Source organism: Pholis gunnellus (genome assembly GCF_910591455.1).
Source record: "Pholis gunnellus genome assembly, chromosome: 14".
NCBI lineage: Eukaryota > Metazoa > Chordata > Actinopteri > Perciformes > Pholidae > Pholis > Pholis gunnellus.
The window spans coordinates 1,390,258-1,411,083 of NC_136541.1; the positions used below are offsets into that span (position 1 = coordinate 1,390,258).

The window sequence follows — 20,826 nt, forward strand, 5'->3', positions numbered from 1 at the left end:
CATTTTCTCATAGACTTCTATACAACCAGAGGAGTCGCCCCCTGGTGGACACTAGAGAGAATGCAGCTTTAACACGTGAAGCATCGGCTTCACTTTTCAGAAATAGAGGTTGGTGCCTGGACATAACTTTTAAAAGGATGCTTTCAGCAGGATTAAGGTCCTTAAATCCATAATCATCTGAACACAGTTCCTCAAACAAACATCAGTTTACTCGAATGACCACCATGACCTCCAGATCTCCAAAACCTACAGGAATTGCAGAAGTATGACTCCGACAGGGAGCAGAAGTTTAAATTTTGCAGCACTGGAGGCTCCCGGGGGTGGTGGTGGTCTGAAGTCTAGCTTCATAGTGACGGCCCTGAGAGAGCATCCAGTGACATTTGGGCCTTTAGAAACACATTAAAACAGAAGCTCCCTCCGTTTCATCAGCCAGCCACCGAGGGGGGAGCCAACGCCGAAGAATGACTCCAACCACCGAGATCCATCAAACACAGCAGGGGGGGGGGGGGATTGCAGCGCCGGTCCATCCATCTCTGAGCGAATTACAGCCACAGCGAGGAAGAAATCCACCGCAGAAGGATGGAGAAAGAGGGAGGTAGAGGAGGAAAGAAGAAAAGGGAGGATAGGAGGCATGGAAGTAGAGAGGGAAATGGAAAAAAAGAGGATAGGATGGTAGAAAATGTATGGAAATGGAAGGGCATTAATGGAGAGCTGGAAGGGAGAATAGGGGACAGACGAAACGTGGGAGGTAGAGAAGAAAGTGGGGGAGGAAAGATGAGAGTAAAGCAGGAGGGAAAAGAAATGAGATCGGCAAGAAAAAGGGAGAAGAAGAAAAGAGGAAAGGGAGGTAGGAGAGACCCAGAGGGAGTCAGGATAGGAAGAAGGAAAGGAGGGATGGATGGATGGATGGATGGAGGGGGGAGGAAGTTAGTCGGTTGGCGAGAGGAGGCTGGTCATCCAGACGAGGACATCGATCACCGATCCGGGGTCCTAAACAAACCCAGAGTCCGACTATGAACACAATGTGCTCTCTTATTTATCGACGAGTATTTGTCTGAAGTGAGACGGTTTCAAGAGGATCATGAAAACTTTCCAACCCTGGAAGAGGATTTAAAAAGCTCAGAGCTTAGAAGCTGGTGGGCGTCCAGGGGGGGAGAGAAGAAGGGGGGGAGGCGTTGAGACACAATTACCTGTCTAAGCCTTTTTATCAACGGGGGGGGATTTAGCTGAAGATTCCTCTTCATAAATCCTCCAACAGCTCAGGGACCTTCAGCAGTTTAAGGTTCGTATCTCAGGACTTCCTTTCACTCTCGGTGAAATGACGATACAGAAGATAAAGAGACACGCCCACAAACACGTGTGCTAAAGCTGCATCCTCTCTAATGTCCACCAGGGGGCGACTCCTCTGGTTGTATAGAAGTCTATGAGAAACTGACTCTACTTCTCTCTTGATTTATTACCTCAGTAAACATTGTAAACATGAGTTTATGGTCTCAATCTCTAGTTTCAAGTCTTCTTCAATACAGCATGATGTTCATTTAGTAAATGATGGTCCATTTAGAGTCAAACAGACCATAAAGCAGGGGATGCTTTAGGGGCGGGGCTACACAGTGATTGACAAAAAATAAGAAAAAAAAACATGGCGACGGCCGTAATCCAAGATGGCGACGGCAAAATCACCAAACAGTGAGTGACGTCACGATGACCACGTCCATTTCTTATATGCAGCCTGTGGTAGAAGTACATACCGGTACCTCAAACTGCAGAAGTACTATAGAGTAAAAGCACTTTCTGAAGGAAGCTGGTGGGGGTAAATGGTGTCGATGTGTATGTGATGATGTCAGGAGGAGGGAGACGTGTTTCAGGCTCTCTGCTGTGGTTCAGACCTCACTCTGGGAACAACTGAACACAGTGCAAGATGCCACCGGAAGGTTTGTCTGCCGGACACTAGAGAGATCGCAGCTTTAAGACATGAAGCTTTGTCTTCATCTACAGTACGAACACAGTAAATAAAGGAGTCTGAGTGTGAAGCCTCTCACGCGGCTGACAGTGTCGTCCTCTGGCTGTGATGAGAGGTGTCAGTGTGATAATGAAGCTGCTCTCAAGTGGAAGCTGAGGGGGGGGGGATCCTAAACTCATAACTCATCTTCTGGACTGCAGCTGGTGACAAATCTGAAGGTATTTCACAAGAAGGAAACACACCTTTCTGTAGTAGCAGAGCGATCTTAGTCGGACGTGTTTCTTTAGTTTGAAAAGAGCTTCTGCCGTACTGCTTAAAGTTAGTGTGGGGAACTCCTATCTGGTCCTGAACCAGTCTCAGTGTAGTCCTGATCCTCTATATGAACCAGTCTCAGCGTAGTCCTGATCCTCTATCAGACCTCCATCAGTAAAGAGACCATCAGAGAGAAGATGGTCTGTTTCTATAGAGTTATTCTTGATGCTCGTCATCGGAGCCACCGGGTCGGATTCTGGTGAAACCAGATGAACTCATGCAGGTTCACCAGAACCTCCTTCAGCTCAGACTCCAGCAGAGACCGGTCCACCGTGGACAGACCCAGATCCTCCAGCAGAGACCGGTCCACCGTGGACAGACCCAGATCCTCCAGCAGAGACCGGTTCACCGTGGAGAGAACCAGATCCTCCAGCAGAGACCGGTCCACCGTGGACAGACCCAGATCCTCCAGCAGAGACCGGTCCACCGTGGACAGACCCAGATCCTCCAGCAGAGACCGGTCCACCGTGGACAGGGGGCGCCAAAACCAACACAATATGTTCCTTGTAGTAACTTTAAATTGTGTTAACTATTCCTTTCATACCCCTGGGTGTACTAGAGCATTGTGGGAAATGCCGCCATGGCTTTTAGCATGGCTACAATGAATGAGAATCTTCTTTTGGCTGCATATTTAACAATCTCTCTCTACACACTGACTCTTCTCTCAATCTGGTGACCTTTATTTGTATTCATTCCTTCAATTTTAGATTCCACCTCCTTCAACCTATGAATTAATAAAAATAGCTCTCTGTCCCTGTATCACCATGTACCAGGTTTGTCTCGCCAGCATTTCAAAACAAAAGCATTTTATTTGCATCTCTGCAGCACGAGTCAACAGGGACGACCCCGCTGCTTCACTGATGGCGGTAAAAAAAAAAACGTCTCTTCCATTTTCCACCCATCAAGCCTTCCATTCCATGTCAGCTCCCGATGGGCGTTCAGGCTGAAAGGCTGTGATCATCAAAAAAAACTAAAGACGGAGAAGGGATAAAAGCCCTCCTCCGTCTGTACGCGTTCGCTCCATTAAGTTTGATTTTTGAACCCGGAGAGTGAAAATATCACCAATAAAAAAGAAACTTTCTCACAAGCTGGATGTGGTGAACAGAGTTTACGGTAACAGCAGGAAAAGTGAGACGGAGCAGAGTACGGGAAGAGGAGCAAAGAATCCAATCCTAATCCTTTCAGTGGCCGATTCCTCGCTCTGATCAAATTGCTGAATAACTGAACGGGGCTATTTCAGTTTTTCTGGTACGTTGAATTCCATTGTGGATTTCAGGAATATGTGAGAGTGTGATAACAGATACTTTGGGATGGATTCATACCGGTTCTAAAGCCAGAGTCACAGAGACGGAAATGTTATTTGTGAGAGCGTTTCACCCTCTGAACGCGAAGCCTCGTTTTTCACTTCAAAATAAAAGTCCTGCTCCTCTATGGAAACAGAACCATGATGACTAGAAGTAGAGAGAACTAGAACACGTCTTTACTGCAGAATGACACAGTTATGTTGACATCAATCATCAAAAAGAAAAATAAAGCATGTTGAATTTCTTTGATAATATATTTTACAAAGATTGGCCAACAGTGAAATCTATATATCCAACCTGTTTCCAAGTGTCTAAAAGTGTTTTCAATATTAGAAAACAATGGAGGCTCTACGTGTTGTATATATTTAACTATTTACATTTTTACAACCTCTGCTGTCATCTCTTATACGCTCGGTTCAGCAGCAGTTCAGTCCAATATTCACTGCTTTGTTGTCACATGACTGTTGGTCTCAGATAAATCAATCATGGCTTCATAGCTGCGCTTCAGAGCTCAGAATTTAATGTTTGTTACAGAATCGGGTTAAAACAAACCGTTTATCTGTGGCGAAATTTCAAATGAGACGTGTAGAATACCTTTACTTTTTATGAAACATCACAATTTTAAGCTTAATTTCGGATATTTTTGAAATGTCAAGATTTTAAAGCTTCGATTTGGTTTGTGTGTGTTCGTGATGTGTTCAAGGACCGTTGGAAATAGCTTCTGGCTCTGCTAAAGGGTTTCATTCTGTCGTTTTCTTTTGAATAAAAGGTTCAGAGGGTTAAACCATTAAGGAATTAATTTAATATTTTTGCTTAATTTATCAAACTATCATTCAAGAAGACTAAGAATGGACTTCTACAATGAGAGCTTCCCGTTATGACTTCTACAATCCAGCCACCGGAGGAATCAGACTTTAAGTTCCCCAAAAGACACGTCAGCAGTTAAATAAATCCAGGAACTCTCAACACTCCAGTGTACAGATCTTCCTCTTTTTTCACAGACTCCGTGTCTCAATGTCTCGACTTCCTGAAGAGATCTACAGCCTTCACAGGCGTTTGGTGCCGTTTAGTACTCTTATCGATGCTGCTTATCTTTACTACGTTACTTCTTTTTTTTGTGAAAAAAAGGGTTAATTAATTGTGAAAATAATCAAAATGTCTTTCTTATTCTTGTATTCAAATCGTGTTTCTTAAGCAGCAATACAAGAAGTTCCACAATCTTTAAAATACATTCTCAGCTAAATAATAATCTACGTGATTATCTTTCATCGATGATCCTGTTCTTCTGATCAAACTCCTGTTACTGATAATATCTGATGACATCCATATTAAACACAACAGATCTGTATTAAAAGCTACATGTTGTTGGTGGAGACTCAGCGTCCCGGAGGACAGAGAGGGACATACGACGGACGTCACGACGTCCATCACGTGACCTCAGCTCGGAGGAGTGATGGCGGGCGTCCAGCACTAGACTGAGGCGGTGGACCGTGTAATTACCATAAACCATAGAATTTATGGAGCTCCGCCACGCAGCTTCACTGAGCGCAGTGAAGAGGCCTTCAGGTCAGAGAGACTCCGATCTCTGCTTCACTTCTGTGATTGTAATCCGGGCTAATGTGGCCGTTGCTTACCTCTCGTTTAACGCTTCTTAGGTTTATAGCTACGTTTACAGAAGGCTGTTCGTCTCTGAGGGACGGAAGATTTAAACGGATGATTTAAACACGTCGAAACTAAGTGAATCAGTGTTTGTAGTTGTGTTTTCTGCATTATGAATGATGTCTGAAAGCAACGTACCCCAACACAAATATTCAAGATCTTATTCCTTCATTTTTCTTGCCTTGCTTAGTTAGGTTTAGGCAACAAAAATACTTAGTTAGGTTTAAGAAAAGATGGTGAAATACTTAGTTAGGTTTAAGAAAAGATGGTGAAAAACTCGGTTAAGTTTAGATAAAGATCGTGAGTTTAAATTAATACAGAAGTGTTAAAGAGGTTGGCGTAACACAAAAATTTCCAGAAAAGAAGAACAATAAAATGAAGACTGTATTAAGTGTTCATTACCCAAATAACGTTAAAGTTCTTTAAAGTGGGAGAAGACTATATAAATGTCTCAGTGTGTCACTGTATTCTAACCTGAGGGCTTCACTCTACATTTGCATGGTTTAATACACCAACCAGTAGAGTTAAACTGGGATTTTCAAACAGAAAAATAAATCCTCCAAGTCTCCAACATGTGAAGTCAAAGAGAGTGAAGTTGTGGAGCGGATGACCGTGTATGGAAACAAGAGCTGGTGGAAACTGTGGCTCTGCTGTGGATGACTGACCAGAGACAAGACGCTCATTTACTGCCTCCAGACCGTCCATCAGGAACACGAACAAAAGACATTCAAATGAACAGAAACAGCACATTCACAGGCCTGAAACCATTTACCCTCTGATTAATATGCAACAACGAGATTTACAGGAGAATGAAAAACTCTTCACATAGTTCATCCTGTTTGAGGAATTAAAGAAATAAATACGTATATAGATTATGAAAAGCAAAACAAAGAACCCTAACACAGCAGGTTGTACTACTATTGTAATATTATTATTATTCCGTCATCACAATTTCCTTTTACAGTTATGTGGAACAAAGAAAACCTGATAATTGTGCTCATTGTGAAACCAGCAGGTTTGGCTGAAGATACATCTGTAATTGATTACAGATGATTTACATAATCATAGTAATCTGTTTTTATCAATAAATCAATTGCTCGTTTAGTCTTTTAGAAAGAAAAAATTCCCAAAGCCCAACAATCAGAAACCCAAAGATTTAGAACAAAATTGTCCCATTTATTTAGCTGTTTTCTGCAACAATGTATCGCTTAATTGTTCAATCTGTAACTATAAAATTAATCTGCAACTATTTTGATAGGCAATTCATCTGTTTCAGTAAAAATTCTCAGATTACAGCTTCTTGAATGTGAATATTTTCAGTTAAAGGTCAATCCACAATGCAGCAAAGCAAAACGAATCTGGTTGGACAACTAAAAACAGGCCGTAAAACAATTCATAGTTTTTGATTTTTCAAAGTAATAACCACATTTGAATCTAATAAAAACCAAAAGTACAAAAACAGTCACTAAATACCGCAAACTAAACAAGTATCATGAATCATAAAACATCCAATCGATATTTCATGGAATGAACCCGATTGTTTGTCATGGCGTTGCTGGATATCTTGGCCTGCTCGATCAATAGCTGATCAATACCTCGTTACGTTTAATCGGGTGTGTTTGTGCGGGAATTTAACTATTATGAGAAGCAGATGTGAGGCCTTGAAGGGATCTAATAATAAGTAGTCTAGTCCGTCATTCTCAGGATTGTATTTTTACACAACATACAGTATGTCCTGACATAACTTCTACATGTTTGAATACAGTGTATCTGCTGCATCAGTGAGCTTTATGAGGACTCAGAACCAGCCTTTTAAAAAAGGAGTTGTGTGTCTTTTAAACCGGAGCAAATCCAATTAACCGGGATTTGCCTCTGAATGAATCTCCATCAGCAATCAAATCTTCTCAATCTGCCAGAGACTGAATTGAACTGATCGCGTTATGACTATCAATTAATTCCCGCAGCAGAGAGCGACAGACTCCAGGAACTCGGTAGTCTGGGAAACACGGCGGGTTCAATTTACCCGGATTATATTGGGAAACGAGAGATCAGGACTCCGGCTTTAAACCTTTAAACATCAAAGTTTCATCAGTTAACTTCCTGCTTTATTGTACACACAGATGAATGTAACCGTTGTCTAGGATTCCTTCTAAACCTGGATTCTACCTGTTGAACTATAACCTGACTTTAACTTTCTACTTTGATTCATTCCGCTCTAAACCTAGATTAGAGTGAGCTAAACTGTGCACCAAACGGTTTGGGGAAATAAACGAGCCCAGTATGATGAAAGTTTGTGAAAAGGGTACAAAATAAAATCTATTCGCTTTCATGTACAAAGTCCCACAGCATGAAAACAATGCCAAAGTAAAGTCAATGGTTAGTTTTGTTGCCTAAACCCAACTGTTGGTTTTGTTGTCTAAACCCAACTGTTGGTGTTGTTGTCTAAAGCTAACTGTTGGTTTTGTTGTCTAAAGCTAACTGTTGGTGTTGTTGTCTAAACCCAACTGTTGGTTTTGTTGTCTAAACCTAACTGTTGGTTTTGTTGTCTAAACCCAACTGTTGGTTTTGTTGTCTAAACCTAACTGTTGGTTTTGTTGTCTAAAGCTAACTGTTGGTTTTGTTGTCTAAAGCTAACTGTTGGTTTTGTTGTCTAAAGCTAACTGTTGGTGTTGTTGTCTAAAGCTAACTGTTGGTTTTGTTGTCTAAAGCTAACTGTTGGTGTTGTTGTCTAAACCCAACTGTTGGTGTTGTTGTCTAAAGCTAACTGTTGGTTTTGTTGTCTAAAGCTAACTGTTGGTGTTGTTGTCTAAAGCTAACTGTTGGTGTTGTTGTCTAAACCTAACTGTTGGTGTTGTTGTCTAAACCTAACTGTTGGTGTTGTTGTCTAAAGCTAACTGTTGGTTTTGTTGTCTAAAGCTAACTGTTGGTGTTGTTGTCTAAAGCTAACTGTTGGTTTAGTTGTCTAAAGCTAACTGTTGGTGTTGTTGTCTAAACCTAACTGTTGGTTTTGTTGTCTAAACCTAACTGTTGGTGTTGTTGTCTAAACCTAACTGTTGGTTTTGTTGTCTAAACCTAACTGTTGGTGTTATTGTCTAAAGCTAACTGTTGGTGTTGTTGTCTAAAGCTAACTGTTGGTGTTGTCTAAAGCTAACTGTTGGTGTTGTTGTCTAAAGCTAACTGTTGGTGTTGTTGTCTAAAGCTAACTGTTGGTGTTGTTGTCTAAAGCTAACTGTTGGTGTTGTTGTCTAAAGCTAACTGTTGGTGTTGTTGTCTAAAGCTAACTGTTGGTGTTGTTGTCTAAACCTAACTGTTGGTGTTGTTGTCTAAAGCTAACTGTTGGTGTTGTTGTCTAAACCCAACTGTTGGTGTTGTTGTCTAAACCTAACTGTTGGTTTTGTTGTAAGAGAACTCCTGCTGTGACCTTCCTCAGTGTCAGTCAGTTGAGACAGAAACCTACAAATCAAAGCTCACGGTCAGCTTAACGTCTGCAGATGCAAGTGAAATGTCAGCAAAATGTTAATGTATAATATAGGTCAGGAAGAAAAAAGTAAAGTAGAAGACGGACGGGAGACGTAATGTCTGGCTGAGAGGTTTCAGGCTGAAAGATGCAGAGACCGGTTACGTTACATCCACCTGTCGGTCAAAATATCTGATTTGGATTTGTTGCAACTTCAACACAACACGTGTGTTTATCCACTCAGATGTTAGTGAAGTCCTGGCAGCAGGATTCAATGTTGTCACCACATTTTGGAGGAAGGAAAACGAGGGAAGTAATTTAACGCTGAGCCCCATTTGGACCGTTTATCCATGCAAAGTAGGTTAATTGTAATTATAACTTCGGCTACTTGTTCATTCTGATCCCATCGCCACCGACCAAACTGCTGATTTCCCCCCTTGAGCTCTGCTTTCATTTAATTCTAGAGTCATCGGGAAGGAAACTTTTTGTTGGAAAACTTTAGCGGATAAGTTGCAGTCGCACTACTTCACAACTACTCCAGCACAAAATAAGAATATCACACGTTAGCCGAGGGTCAAATCCTCAAACACATCCGAGTCGGTCTTCAGGCAAAGCAACGAAGTGGCGGCAAAATCCAACCAATCAATGACGTACAAGGAGATAAACGGACCGACGGAAAGAACAGATTTGATCCATAATCCCTCAAATAAATTCAGTATTAATGAACTCAAATGGCTTTCTGAGGAACAACTGGAATAAAAACTACAAGGGTAAGACAGAAGCTGAGGATCATTTCACTGACAGATGTATCGACTCCACGGACGATATTTGCATTCTAAAAGCATTAATAACTCAACAGTTATTAATGAATGTGTATTTGAATCAACACTCTGACCATCAGGTACCTACAGAGGTGATGGCTTCTCAGTTATTCATTGTCACATCGTCAAACTCACCGATTTAAACCTGCTTTTAACCTGTGATTCATTGTTATGGATATTAATGTTTACTGTAATAATGTCATTTATTAGCTTTTTGTGTTCTTGCTTTTTTATATGCACAATAATAAAAAGAAGCAGTTGTTTGCAAAGCCGATCATAGATCTCAAACTAATGACGCAAATAATGCAGATGTTGAAATTTAGGATAGTAAATATCTTAAAGGGCCAGCCACCCCCCCCCAAAAAGAAACAGGTGAAATGTTTGCTGTTATACTTATTTCGGCAAACAAACATAAAAACAAAAGCATTAAATGCCACCCGTCAGTAACTTAGAAAAATGATTCTGGCTCGACTTTATCTTTGTGGAATTCAGAGCTTCAAATGTACAGAACTATTTGTTTATTTAAATAATAAATGTTCAGTACTTTGTGTGTGTGTGTGTGTGTGTGTGTGTGTGTGTGTGTGTGTGTGTGTGTGTGTGTGTGTGTGTGTGTGTGTGTGAGAAAATGAATGCATGTCACTGTCGCCATATGTAAAGATCTCCTCCTGCTCCGTCAGCTGATTGTTGCAGTCAGCTACAGTGTGTGTGTGTGTGTGTGTGTGTGTGTGTGTGTGTGTGTGTGTGTGTGTGTGTGTGTGTGTGTACAGGTCTGTATATTTTACAGTCAGCTATTCTGACGTGCGCGTGTTCTTCCTGTGTGTACTTGTCTTTGCATCATACATGAATGAATTTAAATTGTACACAGTGAGGACATTTCTTTTGTGTGTGTCTGTGTGCGTGCGTGCGTGCGTGTGGGTGTGTGTGTGTGAGATTGACTTAATTGAGCGTGAAAGGCAACAGATGACCTCTGGTGCTTCAGCGCTGCCGCCAATCAAAACATCTGCCGGCCTGAGGCTCAAGGACGAACGCCCAAAACACCCCAAACCACCGCGAGCCCTCCTCCATGCTGAGACTCACCTGTGGACTCCGTCTGACACTCTAATGGTTACCGGTCTGAGGAGCGTTACGGTCCCGTCACTCTCAGCCCAAAGCGGCTCAGAGTGAGCGACAGAAAGAGGAGAAACCTCCAGAACACAGATTCATACCAAAAGAAACACTTCTGAGTTTACTGGATGTAGTTTGTGTTCAGATGAAGGTCGTCTGACTGAGGCCGATGACGTCCTCCAGCTTTGTTTACACAGCCTCAGCTGATGATGTGAGAGACGAGCACGAACGGAGGCGTTTATACTCAACGTCCTGTTCACTGCATGATTAAGAGGACGGACAAACAAAACGAACTGTGACGAAGCAAGAAGACGACGAGTGAAACCGGGAAAACGCCTTTAAACTAACCTCCACTATGATGAAGAGGAGGGACTGATTATCTCTAACTCATATCTCATATCCATGGACTACTTTATTACCTTTATACGACTCAAGTATTACATGTATCATAAAGAAACAAAGGCTGAATATGCTGCTAACTACTTGATTTGGGTCTTTAATATTCACTTAAATGTAGATTTTTCTGATCTTCTGTTTCTAAAGCCTCTAAAAATGAATTGGCATTTGTTGTAATGCCAAGTTACAGAAATTCAGAGGTGAACGACAAAGTGGAGCGACCACTTGTAGTCGCCGTGACGTCACTCATTGGTTTGTGGACGTTTTGAAGCCTCAAGTTTGGCGATTTCGCTGTCGCCATCTTGGTTTTTTTGCAACCAGTGAACAGGAAGTGACTATAGAGACTTCTATACAACCAGAGGAGTCGCCCCCTGATGGACAGTAGAGAGAATGCAGCTTTAACACATGAAGCTTTGACTTCTCTCTTCAGAACCGGAGGTTGTTAGCCCCGATGTTAGCAGCGTTGGCTAATTTAAAAAAAATCATCTTCTTCAAACAGCTTCGCCCCAAACAAATTTTCCCTGAGTAGAGCCTGAAGGCATCATAATGTAACTGAAGTGAACCTCCGTTGGTTAGCCGTTAGCGGTGCTGCTAACGTTACTAGCTCGCCTCTGATTGGTTGTTTACAATGAAACATGATCAGAGATCAGAGACTAGAAACATGTTCTACTGAATGTTGGAGAACCATCGTCAGTAAAACTTTATTGACACTGTGATGGTTAACGTTAAAGTGTGGAATTAAACCGTGAGGAGGATCGGTACGGATCGACAATGGTCTGCACAAAAACAAACTCCTCCAATAATATCCATGCGACACATCCTGAAGACACAAATGCATCAAATAAAAGCTAAATAATTAGCTTACAGTATAAGTGAGTGCAGACACTGCATGAGCTGAAATTCATAAAAACAACAGGAGCGACGAGTCATCGGTTATGACGGCGTGATAATCTGTGCCGTCGCACCGTTTTGGTTCTCGAGGTGCGTCAGTCAAGAGGGGAACCAAGCAGGCAGCTGATTGGACGGTCGGGACGACGACGGTTCAGACGGAGAGCGGATCAATGGCCGGTCGGCTCATTTAACCGAGACGCAGACCTGGACTCTGTTAGCCACGGTCACACACACACTCATGGTCACACACTCACTCTCTCACACTCACACACAGGAGAGTAAGAACTTAAAAAGCAGCCCCCCTACCCGACTCGTTGTTCTCTGAATCCATCTTGTCGGAGGCGAAAGCTGAGGACGGCCTGCCAGGTGGACCTCGACTCCTCTCCCTCTCTCTCTCTCTCTCTCTGTGTGTGTTTCCACCCTCTCTCTCTCTCCCCCCCCCCGCCTCACACACCGACTGTCATCTCTGACCTTGCAGTGTTTGTGTTTCCCCTCGCCAGCAGCAGCAACAGCAGATCTGCTGGAGGCTGCAGAAGAAGCTGCAGCATCGAGTCCAAACGGCTAAAAACACTCAAAACCTCCTCGATACGATGTTAAACACCCTGCACACACACAAATAAAGACATACGCATACGCATACGCATGCGCATGCACGCGCACAGACACACACACACACACATAAGACAGATGACATGAATGTTTTGTGTGTGTGTTGGGTTGAAGGTGTTTTAATCATCCTGATTGGAATGCAATTGTGCAGATTGACTGAGAGCTGTTGAAGGAATTTAGGATTTTTTTTTAATGTGCGCATGTGTGTGTGCGTGCACAGTGGCTATTTGCATACGTGGAAGTGTGTGTGGGCCTCTGCTGTTGTGTAACTGTGTGTGTGTGTTCGTGCTTGAGCTTCTATCTCTGCGAGGACCAGTTTTTGGGTTTTAGACCTTTGGCGTGAGGACATATTTAGAACGTGAGGACAATATCTAGACAAAAGAGGACACTTAGAGGACATTAGGACATTTTTTCAGAGACGTTTTAGGACGGAGGATTATTGTTCCATGATGAATTGGGGTTCAGCGCTCCAGTTATCTGTCATGTGCCACTAAAGATCTTAATTAAACATCAGAACCCGAACAACATACCGGTGAATGAAAAAGAAGAGATCTACAATAAATGTGATTAGAAATCCTCCTCCTCTTCCTCCTCTTCTTCCTCCTCTTCCTCCTCTTCCTCCGACCTCACGAACAGCATCTCACATGCATAAAAACAGAGCGTCTGGACCACTACGGTGTCTCTACAAACAAAAAACTCCACACAGAGCTGAAGAAGATGGACGGACATCTACAGCTTAGACACGATGGGAGCTCTGATGGAGACGGTGACGAGATGATTCTGTCCTCAGGTGAAGCTCTGCAGCTCACACCGACACGTCAGGAGGAAATTATAATAAATGTCCAATATATCGGCAAGTAAACTTCCCCCGCCTCCTGAAGTCTACGCATAAAGAGCAGAACGAACAAGAAAGAACTTCTGTTCTGTAAAGCTTTCTGCATTCTGTTCATGAAAGGTGTGTAAATAAAGTTCATCCAGAATACTAGTGATCAAACTTCCCAAAGTGAATTTAAATATTTCAGCATTGCTAATGTTTTTATTCATCTTGAAACACTGAATTTATTCCTCTAAAAGTCTTTTCATTTAGTTTGTTTCAACATCAAAGTTTGATTGCGTAAATGTGAATTTGCATACAAACACTGTGTTTAATCTGCACATGAAGGCGTGTTTTAATTCCAGCGTGCGGGAGAGAAAAAGCCTTTTAGTGGTGTTGACAGAATAAACCTGTTATTTCACATGCTGCTGGTGTTCTGCTGCACCGACGCCCGTCTGATGTCCACAGAGACACGAGAAGAAACACCCGAGCCGTAAGCCGAGCGTCACACAGCAGCGAGATAAAAGCCTCGTCTCCTCTGCAGACGGGACCGGCGGAGGAAACAGACGGAGGCGCGCCTCCTTTGAAGTTATATTTAGGACAAATCCTCCTTTTGCAGAACAAACCTCGTCTTCCACCATGAATACCAAATCACAGCAGCAGCGGAGGGAGGAGCAGCGACACGACGCAGGCCGGCCGGTGAAGAAGACTTAAACCAGAGACTGAGACCATAAACTCAGGTTTACAATGTTTACTGAGGTAATAAATCAAGAGAGAAGTAGAGTCATTTTCTCATAGACTTCTATACAACCAGAGGAGTCGCCCCCTGGTGGACACTAGAGAGAATGCAGCTTTAACACATGAAGCGTCGGCTTCACTCTGGAGGTTGACTCCTGTTAGAACCAGAGAGGCTGGGTGAAGAGAGAAGCAGAGTGCCACCGGGGGAGACAGAGACAGTTCCAGGATGGAAATAAAGAGGAAAACAATAACGGGGGGGGGGGTTAGAGTATTTCCCAGCAGGCATCCCTTCCGTCCCGTTTATCTGTGCTCATCAGACTGTTCATAGAGTCTGAAGAAGAGCAGCAGCAGCAGAGCCAGAGTGACGGCGGCGGGTTTGTCTCCATAATGACTTAATTGAGGTGGTTAACACTTTGAAGATAATGAGCGCCTCCAGACCACAACAGACCCAGGAGTGAGGGCCCCCCCCCCCCCCCACACACACACACACACACACACAGAGACAGGCAAGGCTACACAAAATGAAATAAAGACATTTACGAAGCAATACGTTATAATTGGATGGATCATCGAGTCAATGAGACACCGAAGAAAAAGGAAAGCGCAGATTTGCATTTCACAGCATTTTGCGTTCTTTTCTTAAAAATGTATCGGTTAGTTAACAGTTAATAGCTGTCGGGCTATCGAGAGCAAAATCAACCGAAACTGACATTGACTGTACCGTGCATGATTTTGCATATGGTGGTGTTGCTTCGCACTGCTTCGCACTACGTTGCTGCGTTATTATTTGAACATAATGTTCCTCAGAAGGAACTAATCAAAGAGATTTTTTTCAGACTTGTTTCTCTAACTTACACCAACTGTAGCTCAAATATCTCAGAGTGTTTGTCCACGACACACACACACACACACACACACACACACACACACGTTGTGATGCATTGGCCCATCAGGGATCGATGTTGAGGGTGTCACATTACCACTAATGTAATCAGCAGTTCACCACTGGGAGTAATTACAGAGCAGACACGAGGCCCGCCGGGCTGCACAGTCCTTGAAGCTTCCTGCAGCCAAAACGCCGTCCCCCCCCACCTCCTCCTCAACCCCCCCACCTCCTCCTCCTCAACCCCCCCACCTCCTCCTCCTCAACCCCCCCACACCGCCAGTGACTGCTCCAAACGCACCGAGCCCGTCGGTAAAGGGAGCCTTTCCTGATCCTGCTTCGTCAGTAAACAGCAGCTGGTTAACCTGCCAGAGCAGCTGCTGGAGGAGCAGAAAGGCGAGGGCACCCAAAGTACAACTTTCCCCGAAATAGAAACACTGACGCACATGACGGCACACACACACACACACACACACTTTTTGAAGCCTTGTATCTTGTGTATTCACGCTGCGCTCCACTGGCCGTGCGTTCCAGAATAAAATGTTTAAACCTCTGAACCCCAAAACCCGCCGGCGGGATGGAAAAGCATGTTTTCTTTGAACAATCACCAAAACTACACCGTTTATCACAGCCAGACACTGTGAAAACTGTCATAATACTCTGATTTTCATCTTTCCGACGGTCCTCGAACGCATCATGTGTGATGAACACTTCCGCCACAAAGAAATCCAAAACGAAGCTTAAAATCATATTTAATCTAAAACATTTTATTCTTCATGTTCTCATTATAAATGTCTCCTCTAATAACGCGTTCACGTCAACCAGATTGTGTAAAAACATTAAATTGTGAAACTATGAAGTCAGACCAACAGTCATGTGACCACAAGAGAAGAGGAGAGAGGAGAGGAGAGGAGAGGAGAGGAGGAGAGGAGAGGAGGAGAGAGGAGAGGAGAGGAGAGGAGAGGAGGAGAGAGGAGAGGAGAGGAGAGGAGAGGCTGGAACATGTTAATCACTGTAATGTAAATAGACATGTAGAGCCTCCATAGAGGAGCAGAACTTCATGTTCCAGAGAACATCAGGACCACAGAGAGGAACAAACTGCCTCACAGTAGGAAGTAGGATCAGAGTGACGGAGGTGGAAGGAGGAGCGATGGATCGGAGGACTAAGGAGATGTTTGATAACCACAACGCGTCTATGATGCTTTATATGAAGACGATTGGTGGTACAGAGAATACAACACGATGTGGGAAATTACAAAATGTTGTCGTGAAGTCCATATTAACTGCTTTGTAGTAAAAATGTAATTCATATAAGATTTTAAAACATTTGAACGATAGATATTGCTGCTGATTGACAGCAATCATTCACACGAAAAGCATAAACTAGTTTTACTGTTACTTTGTGAAGTTTATCTTTTAAAGGCAGATAGTCTTCAAATATTACTCATCAAACGGGCAGCATTATTATTATGACTTTTTAATTATTAAAGTCATAATAAATAAATAAATGTTACTATCTACTACATGTAGCTAAAGTATCAGCAGTAAAAGTACACAAGTATTATTGATTAGCACGCGCGCACGCACACACACACGCACACGCACACACACACACCATAAACCAGGTGAGACACCTTCACCTTTGAGCTCAGACAGATCGTACCAAACATCCGGTCTGAGTGACCTCTGACCTGTGACATCACAGGAGAAAGAACTGACCTCTAGTTCAAGATGTACATCATTTATATACACACACACACACACACACACACAGTGTCTCTCTCTCACACACAGACAGACACACACACTGTCTGTGTGTGTCTCTCTCTCTCTCACACACACACACACACACACACAAACACATTCTCACACACATAAACACATTCTCACACACACTGTCTCTCACACACACACACACACACACACAAACACATTCTCACACACATAAACACATTCTCACACACACTGTCTCTCACACTCACACACAGTCTCACACACACAGACAGACACACACAGACTCACACACACACACAGACAGACACACAGCTTACCGGCTGGCATCCTGGTGCTAATGTACCGCAGTTCCTCCTGAATGCTGATTGGTCCTGGTGTTTAGGTTTAGTTAGCCTCCATGTAGCTTCTTCTTCCTGCCGCTCTCACGTTACCTGGCATCGGAATGACGACCCGTTAAAACACTTCAAAATCACCCGTTTACGACACATTCAAACCGCCGCTTTACGTCAGAACAGAGAGACTTGAAGCCTCGTTAACGGGCTAAAGCTGTCTGCGGTGTGTGTGCGTGTGTGTGTATGTGTGTATGTGTGTGCGAAAAGAAGCTAACGGCTGCTAAACAAAAACCCCAAAATAAAAGTCCGAACACCGCGCTGCCGTTCGGAGGAGACGGCCGTTAGAGTGAGACATTCTCGGGGACAAACCGGCTGGACATACCTGTAGGTAAACAGCAGCAGGACAGATTAACTGCTGCACATTACTACAGTGCTTCCTGCTTTACGGTGACAGACAACACGGAAGTGTGAGTGTGAGAGTGTGTGTGCGCGTGTGTGTGTGTGCGCGCGCGCGCGCTGCGGCGGCGGTGCGTTCAGGGACCGCGGAGGAGCCAAGAGAGGGCTAATTATAGCCGCTGCAGTGAGGAGTGCAGTCCAGCACGATGAGGCTCATTATGCTGTGAATCAGTATATTTATTTATATATGATATATAAATATATATATATATATAAATGTTTTACCTGTGTATGATTGTATACAGTGATTACCTTCTCAAAGCAGAGGCGGATGTATCACAGGTTAAAGATGAATAATAGGATATGTATTGAAGGTTAAACAATAGGCTAAATAGACACAAATGAATAAATAATAATAATGAAGTGGAAGGATGCCTCCAAACAGCTTCAATGAAAAAACAAAGTTTAAACAGTTGAGATGTGTTGTTGTAATAAAACTGTGACGTAGCATTATTGTCTGTTAGTCTGTTTCTTTCATTATTTGTATTTATTTTATTCTATTTTACTTTTTGTATTTAATATATATTTATATGTATATTACCTGTGAGATGTAGTTGAGTATAAGTATAAAAGTAGCATAAAATGCAAATAAGTGAGGTAAAAGTATTTCAAATTTTAAGTACAGTACTTGAGTAAATGTACTTCAGCAATTATGATTAAGCAGTTATACTTCGTGTTGTCAGTATTGATATAAAGTATGATACATTATGTAACAAAACAGTATGCATATGTTCAAATTTGACAGTTTAAATTCTATTGAGCATTATTATTGATGTTATTATTATATTGATTATTATTTAAATTATAATCATTGTTATGAGCTTTATTACCATTATTATTATCATTCTTATTATTATTGATTATTGTGTTTTTCCTTCTGTTCAGACGTCCACACACACCTCGTGTGGTTCACCGGGTTGACGGCCATGTTGAGGCCACTCGTGCTACATCTGTTCTCATGTGGTATTTAATCTGGTGACGGCCGCTGGATTGTAGCACATAGTTAGTTTAATGAAGAAAACAAATGGGCCTGCAACACCGCTAATGAAGGCACCAGGGAACATGTTGTCATTTAGAACCTTAATGACTTAAAAACAAACTAAAACTGCATCTCTCAGAGCCGAGGAGTGAATGTGTGTGAAAGTGTGCCGGTTGTGCTTTTTAAGCTCTTAAGGACCTTTGCTGCTCCGTCCAGAGCTGATTAAAGGCTTTGGCCCCACAGATGGCACGCCAAGCGTCCGCTAAAACCTAATGACCGACGGCCGCCAGCGGCACCGCCTGAGTCCAAATAAATAAATAAAGAACAAAAGATCCTGTTTGTGTGATTACTCTCATGCAGCGACGCCCACGTGTCATACGTGGACAGTGTGGCAGAGGTGGAAGCAAAGCTTCAGAACCATCAGACAGGAACATCGAAGTTACAGTGAGGGACCTTTATCTGGTCCTGAACCAGTCTCAGTGTAGTCCTGATCCTCTATCAGACCTCCATCAGTAAAGAGACCATCAGAGAGAAGATGGTCTGTTTCTATAGAGTTATTCTTGATGCTCGTCATCGGAGCCACCGGGTCGGATTCTGGTGAAACCAGATGAACTCATGCAGGTTCACCAAACTCCTTCAGCTCAGACTCCAGCAGAGACCGGTCCACCGTGGACAGACCCAGATCCTCCAGCAGAGACCGGTCCACCGTGGACAGACCCAGATCCTCCAGCAGAGACCGGTCCACCGCGGACAGACCCAGAACCAGGAGCTCCGTAGGGAGGAGGAGAGCTCAGCTCCCGGCAGCAGCAGCAGCGTCTCCTCCTCCTCCTCCTCCTCCAGGAGCAGAGCTTCTCCTCTCTGCTGGAGACCCAGGACGTATTGCTGGACCCGCTGGAGGGAAGGGAGGCCCGGGAGAACCAGGACTGAGAGGAGCAGACTGTCTGCAGTAACATGAGAGGTTTTCTAAAGAGACTCTGGTGCTTTCGTACACAGGGAGCACCAAAATAAACACAAATCAAAAGTCCTTTTAGGAACTTTACATAACATTAATACCATTGAACCAGGGAGGTGTTTAACTGATTCATTTACTGTTGAAACAGGAAGTAGCACCAGTTACAGATCACTCCACCATTGGGATATCAGTTCGGCAGCTTTATCTTTATTTGATTCTAACATGTGGCTACTACCGGTCCATGTTCTCCCCGACACTCACAGCACATGAAGTGGTAAATGTGGATTTAATAAAGTCTTTTGGTCAGAGGGTGACTCCCAGCTTGCGCACATTGGCCTGCATAGCTAAGCCTCGAGGAAATGCCGAAGCTAAGACGCAACTCCTCAAAAATGTAGCTGTAATCCTACACGGAGACCACCGGGATTGTGGTTTAAAAAAAGGCTCGGTGATCGACTCCTTTTTAGTGAAAAGACATATATTCATATAGAATACATTAATGCAGGCCGTGTGTTACTGCGGGGCAGGCTTTATAATTAAAGCCTGCTAATGCACAACACATCATGTAAACAGTTGGTGCTTTCAATCACATCCCACGACCAAGTCGACTAAACTGGGAACGCCGTTCACCGTGACGTTGAACTCTTAAGTCCATCTTAAAGGAACAGCGCCACATTCTGCAGGAGATCAACACCACGTGCATGTCCGCGCACTGACGCCGATGCTTAGCTTAGCTTTGCATGAAAAAGAGAACGGAAACAGTTAAGATATGCCAACTCCTCTGAAGCTCACTGACTAACATGTTGCATCTCACATGTTTAATCCACACACACACACACACACATACACACACACACACACACACACACACACACACACACACACACACACGTAAAGATGACTATGTAGTTGTTTACAAAAAGTATTGTTGCCAACATGAAGTTGCTAGATTCTGATCACTGATTCTGGTACTGAGACTCAAACATTTCTTTAATCTTAGAAAAGTTCAGGACACTTTCTGAGAGATTAGCTTTGTATCTTTCAATACTGTGAATTGTGTGATACTTTACTCTTATAATCCTTGAACATCGTATTATCAATCCACTGTAGTCATGAGTCAGAGGGCAGGCGAGGGAAATGAATAGCTGTTGTGACTCTATGAGCAGCTGTTCACTCTTTTATTCAAACACTTCTATAGAGAAAAAACACTTCGCTGCACAAACAGTCAAAATCGATGCACGCATATTTGCTTTGAATGTTTACCTGTGAGTCCTTTGCATAAAAGAGAATAGATTTTTACAGCAAACACACACAAGATGTAATCAATCTGTCTCTCTTTCACACACACACACACACACACACACACACACACACTCCTCTGGAGAGGTGGAGGGGAAATTGCTGTCGAAAGCCTCGGTTTGCACTTCA

General features: G+C 43.2%; 1 protein-coding gene across 1 annotated transcript in view; it reads right to left on the reverse strand.

Moving 5' to 3' along the window:
• Positions 1-17,486, reverse strand: part of efr3a (EFR3 homolog A) — a 72,732-nt gene extending 55,246 nt beyond the window's left edge. The window contains exons 1-2 of the mRNA XM_079173611.1: positions 17,397-17,486; positions 17,000-17,113 (exon numbers count right to left, since the gene is read on the reverse strand). Of these exons, the coding sequence (XP_079029737.1) occupies positions 17,000-17,009 (10 nt within the window). The 5' untranslated portion in view covers positions 17,010-17,113; positions 17,397-17,486. The remainder of the gene's footprint in view (positions 1-16,999; positions 17,114-17,396) is intronic.
• Positions 17,487-20,826: the final 3,340 nt, after the last annotated feature.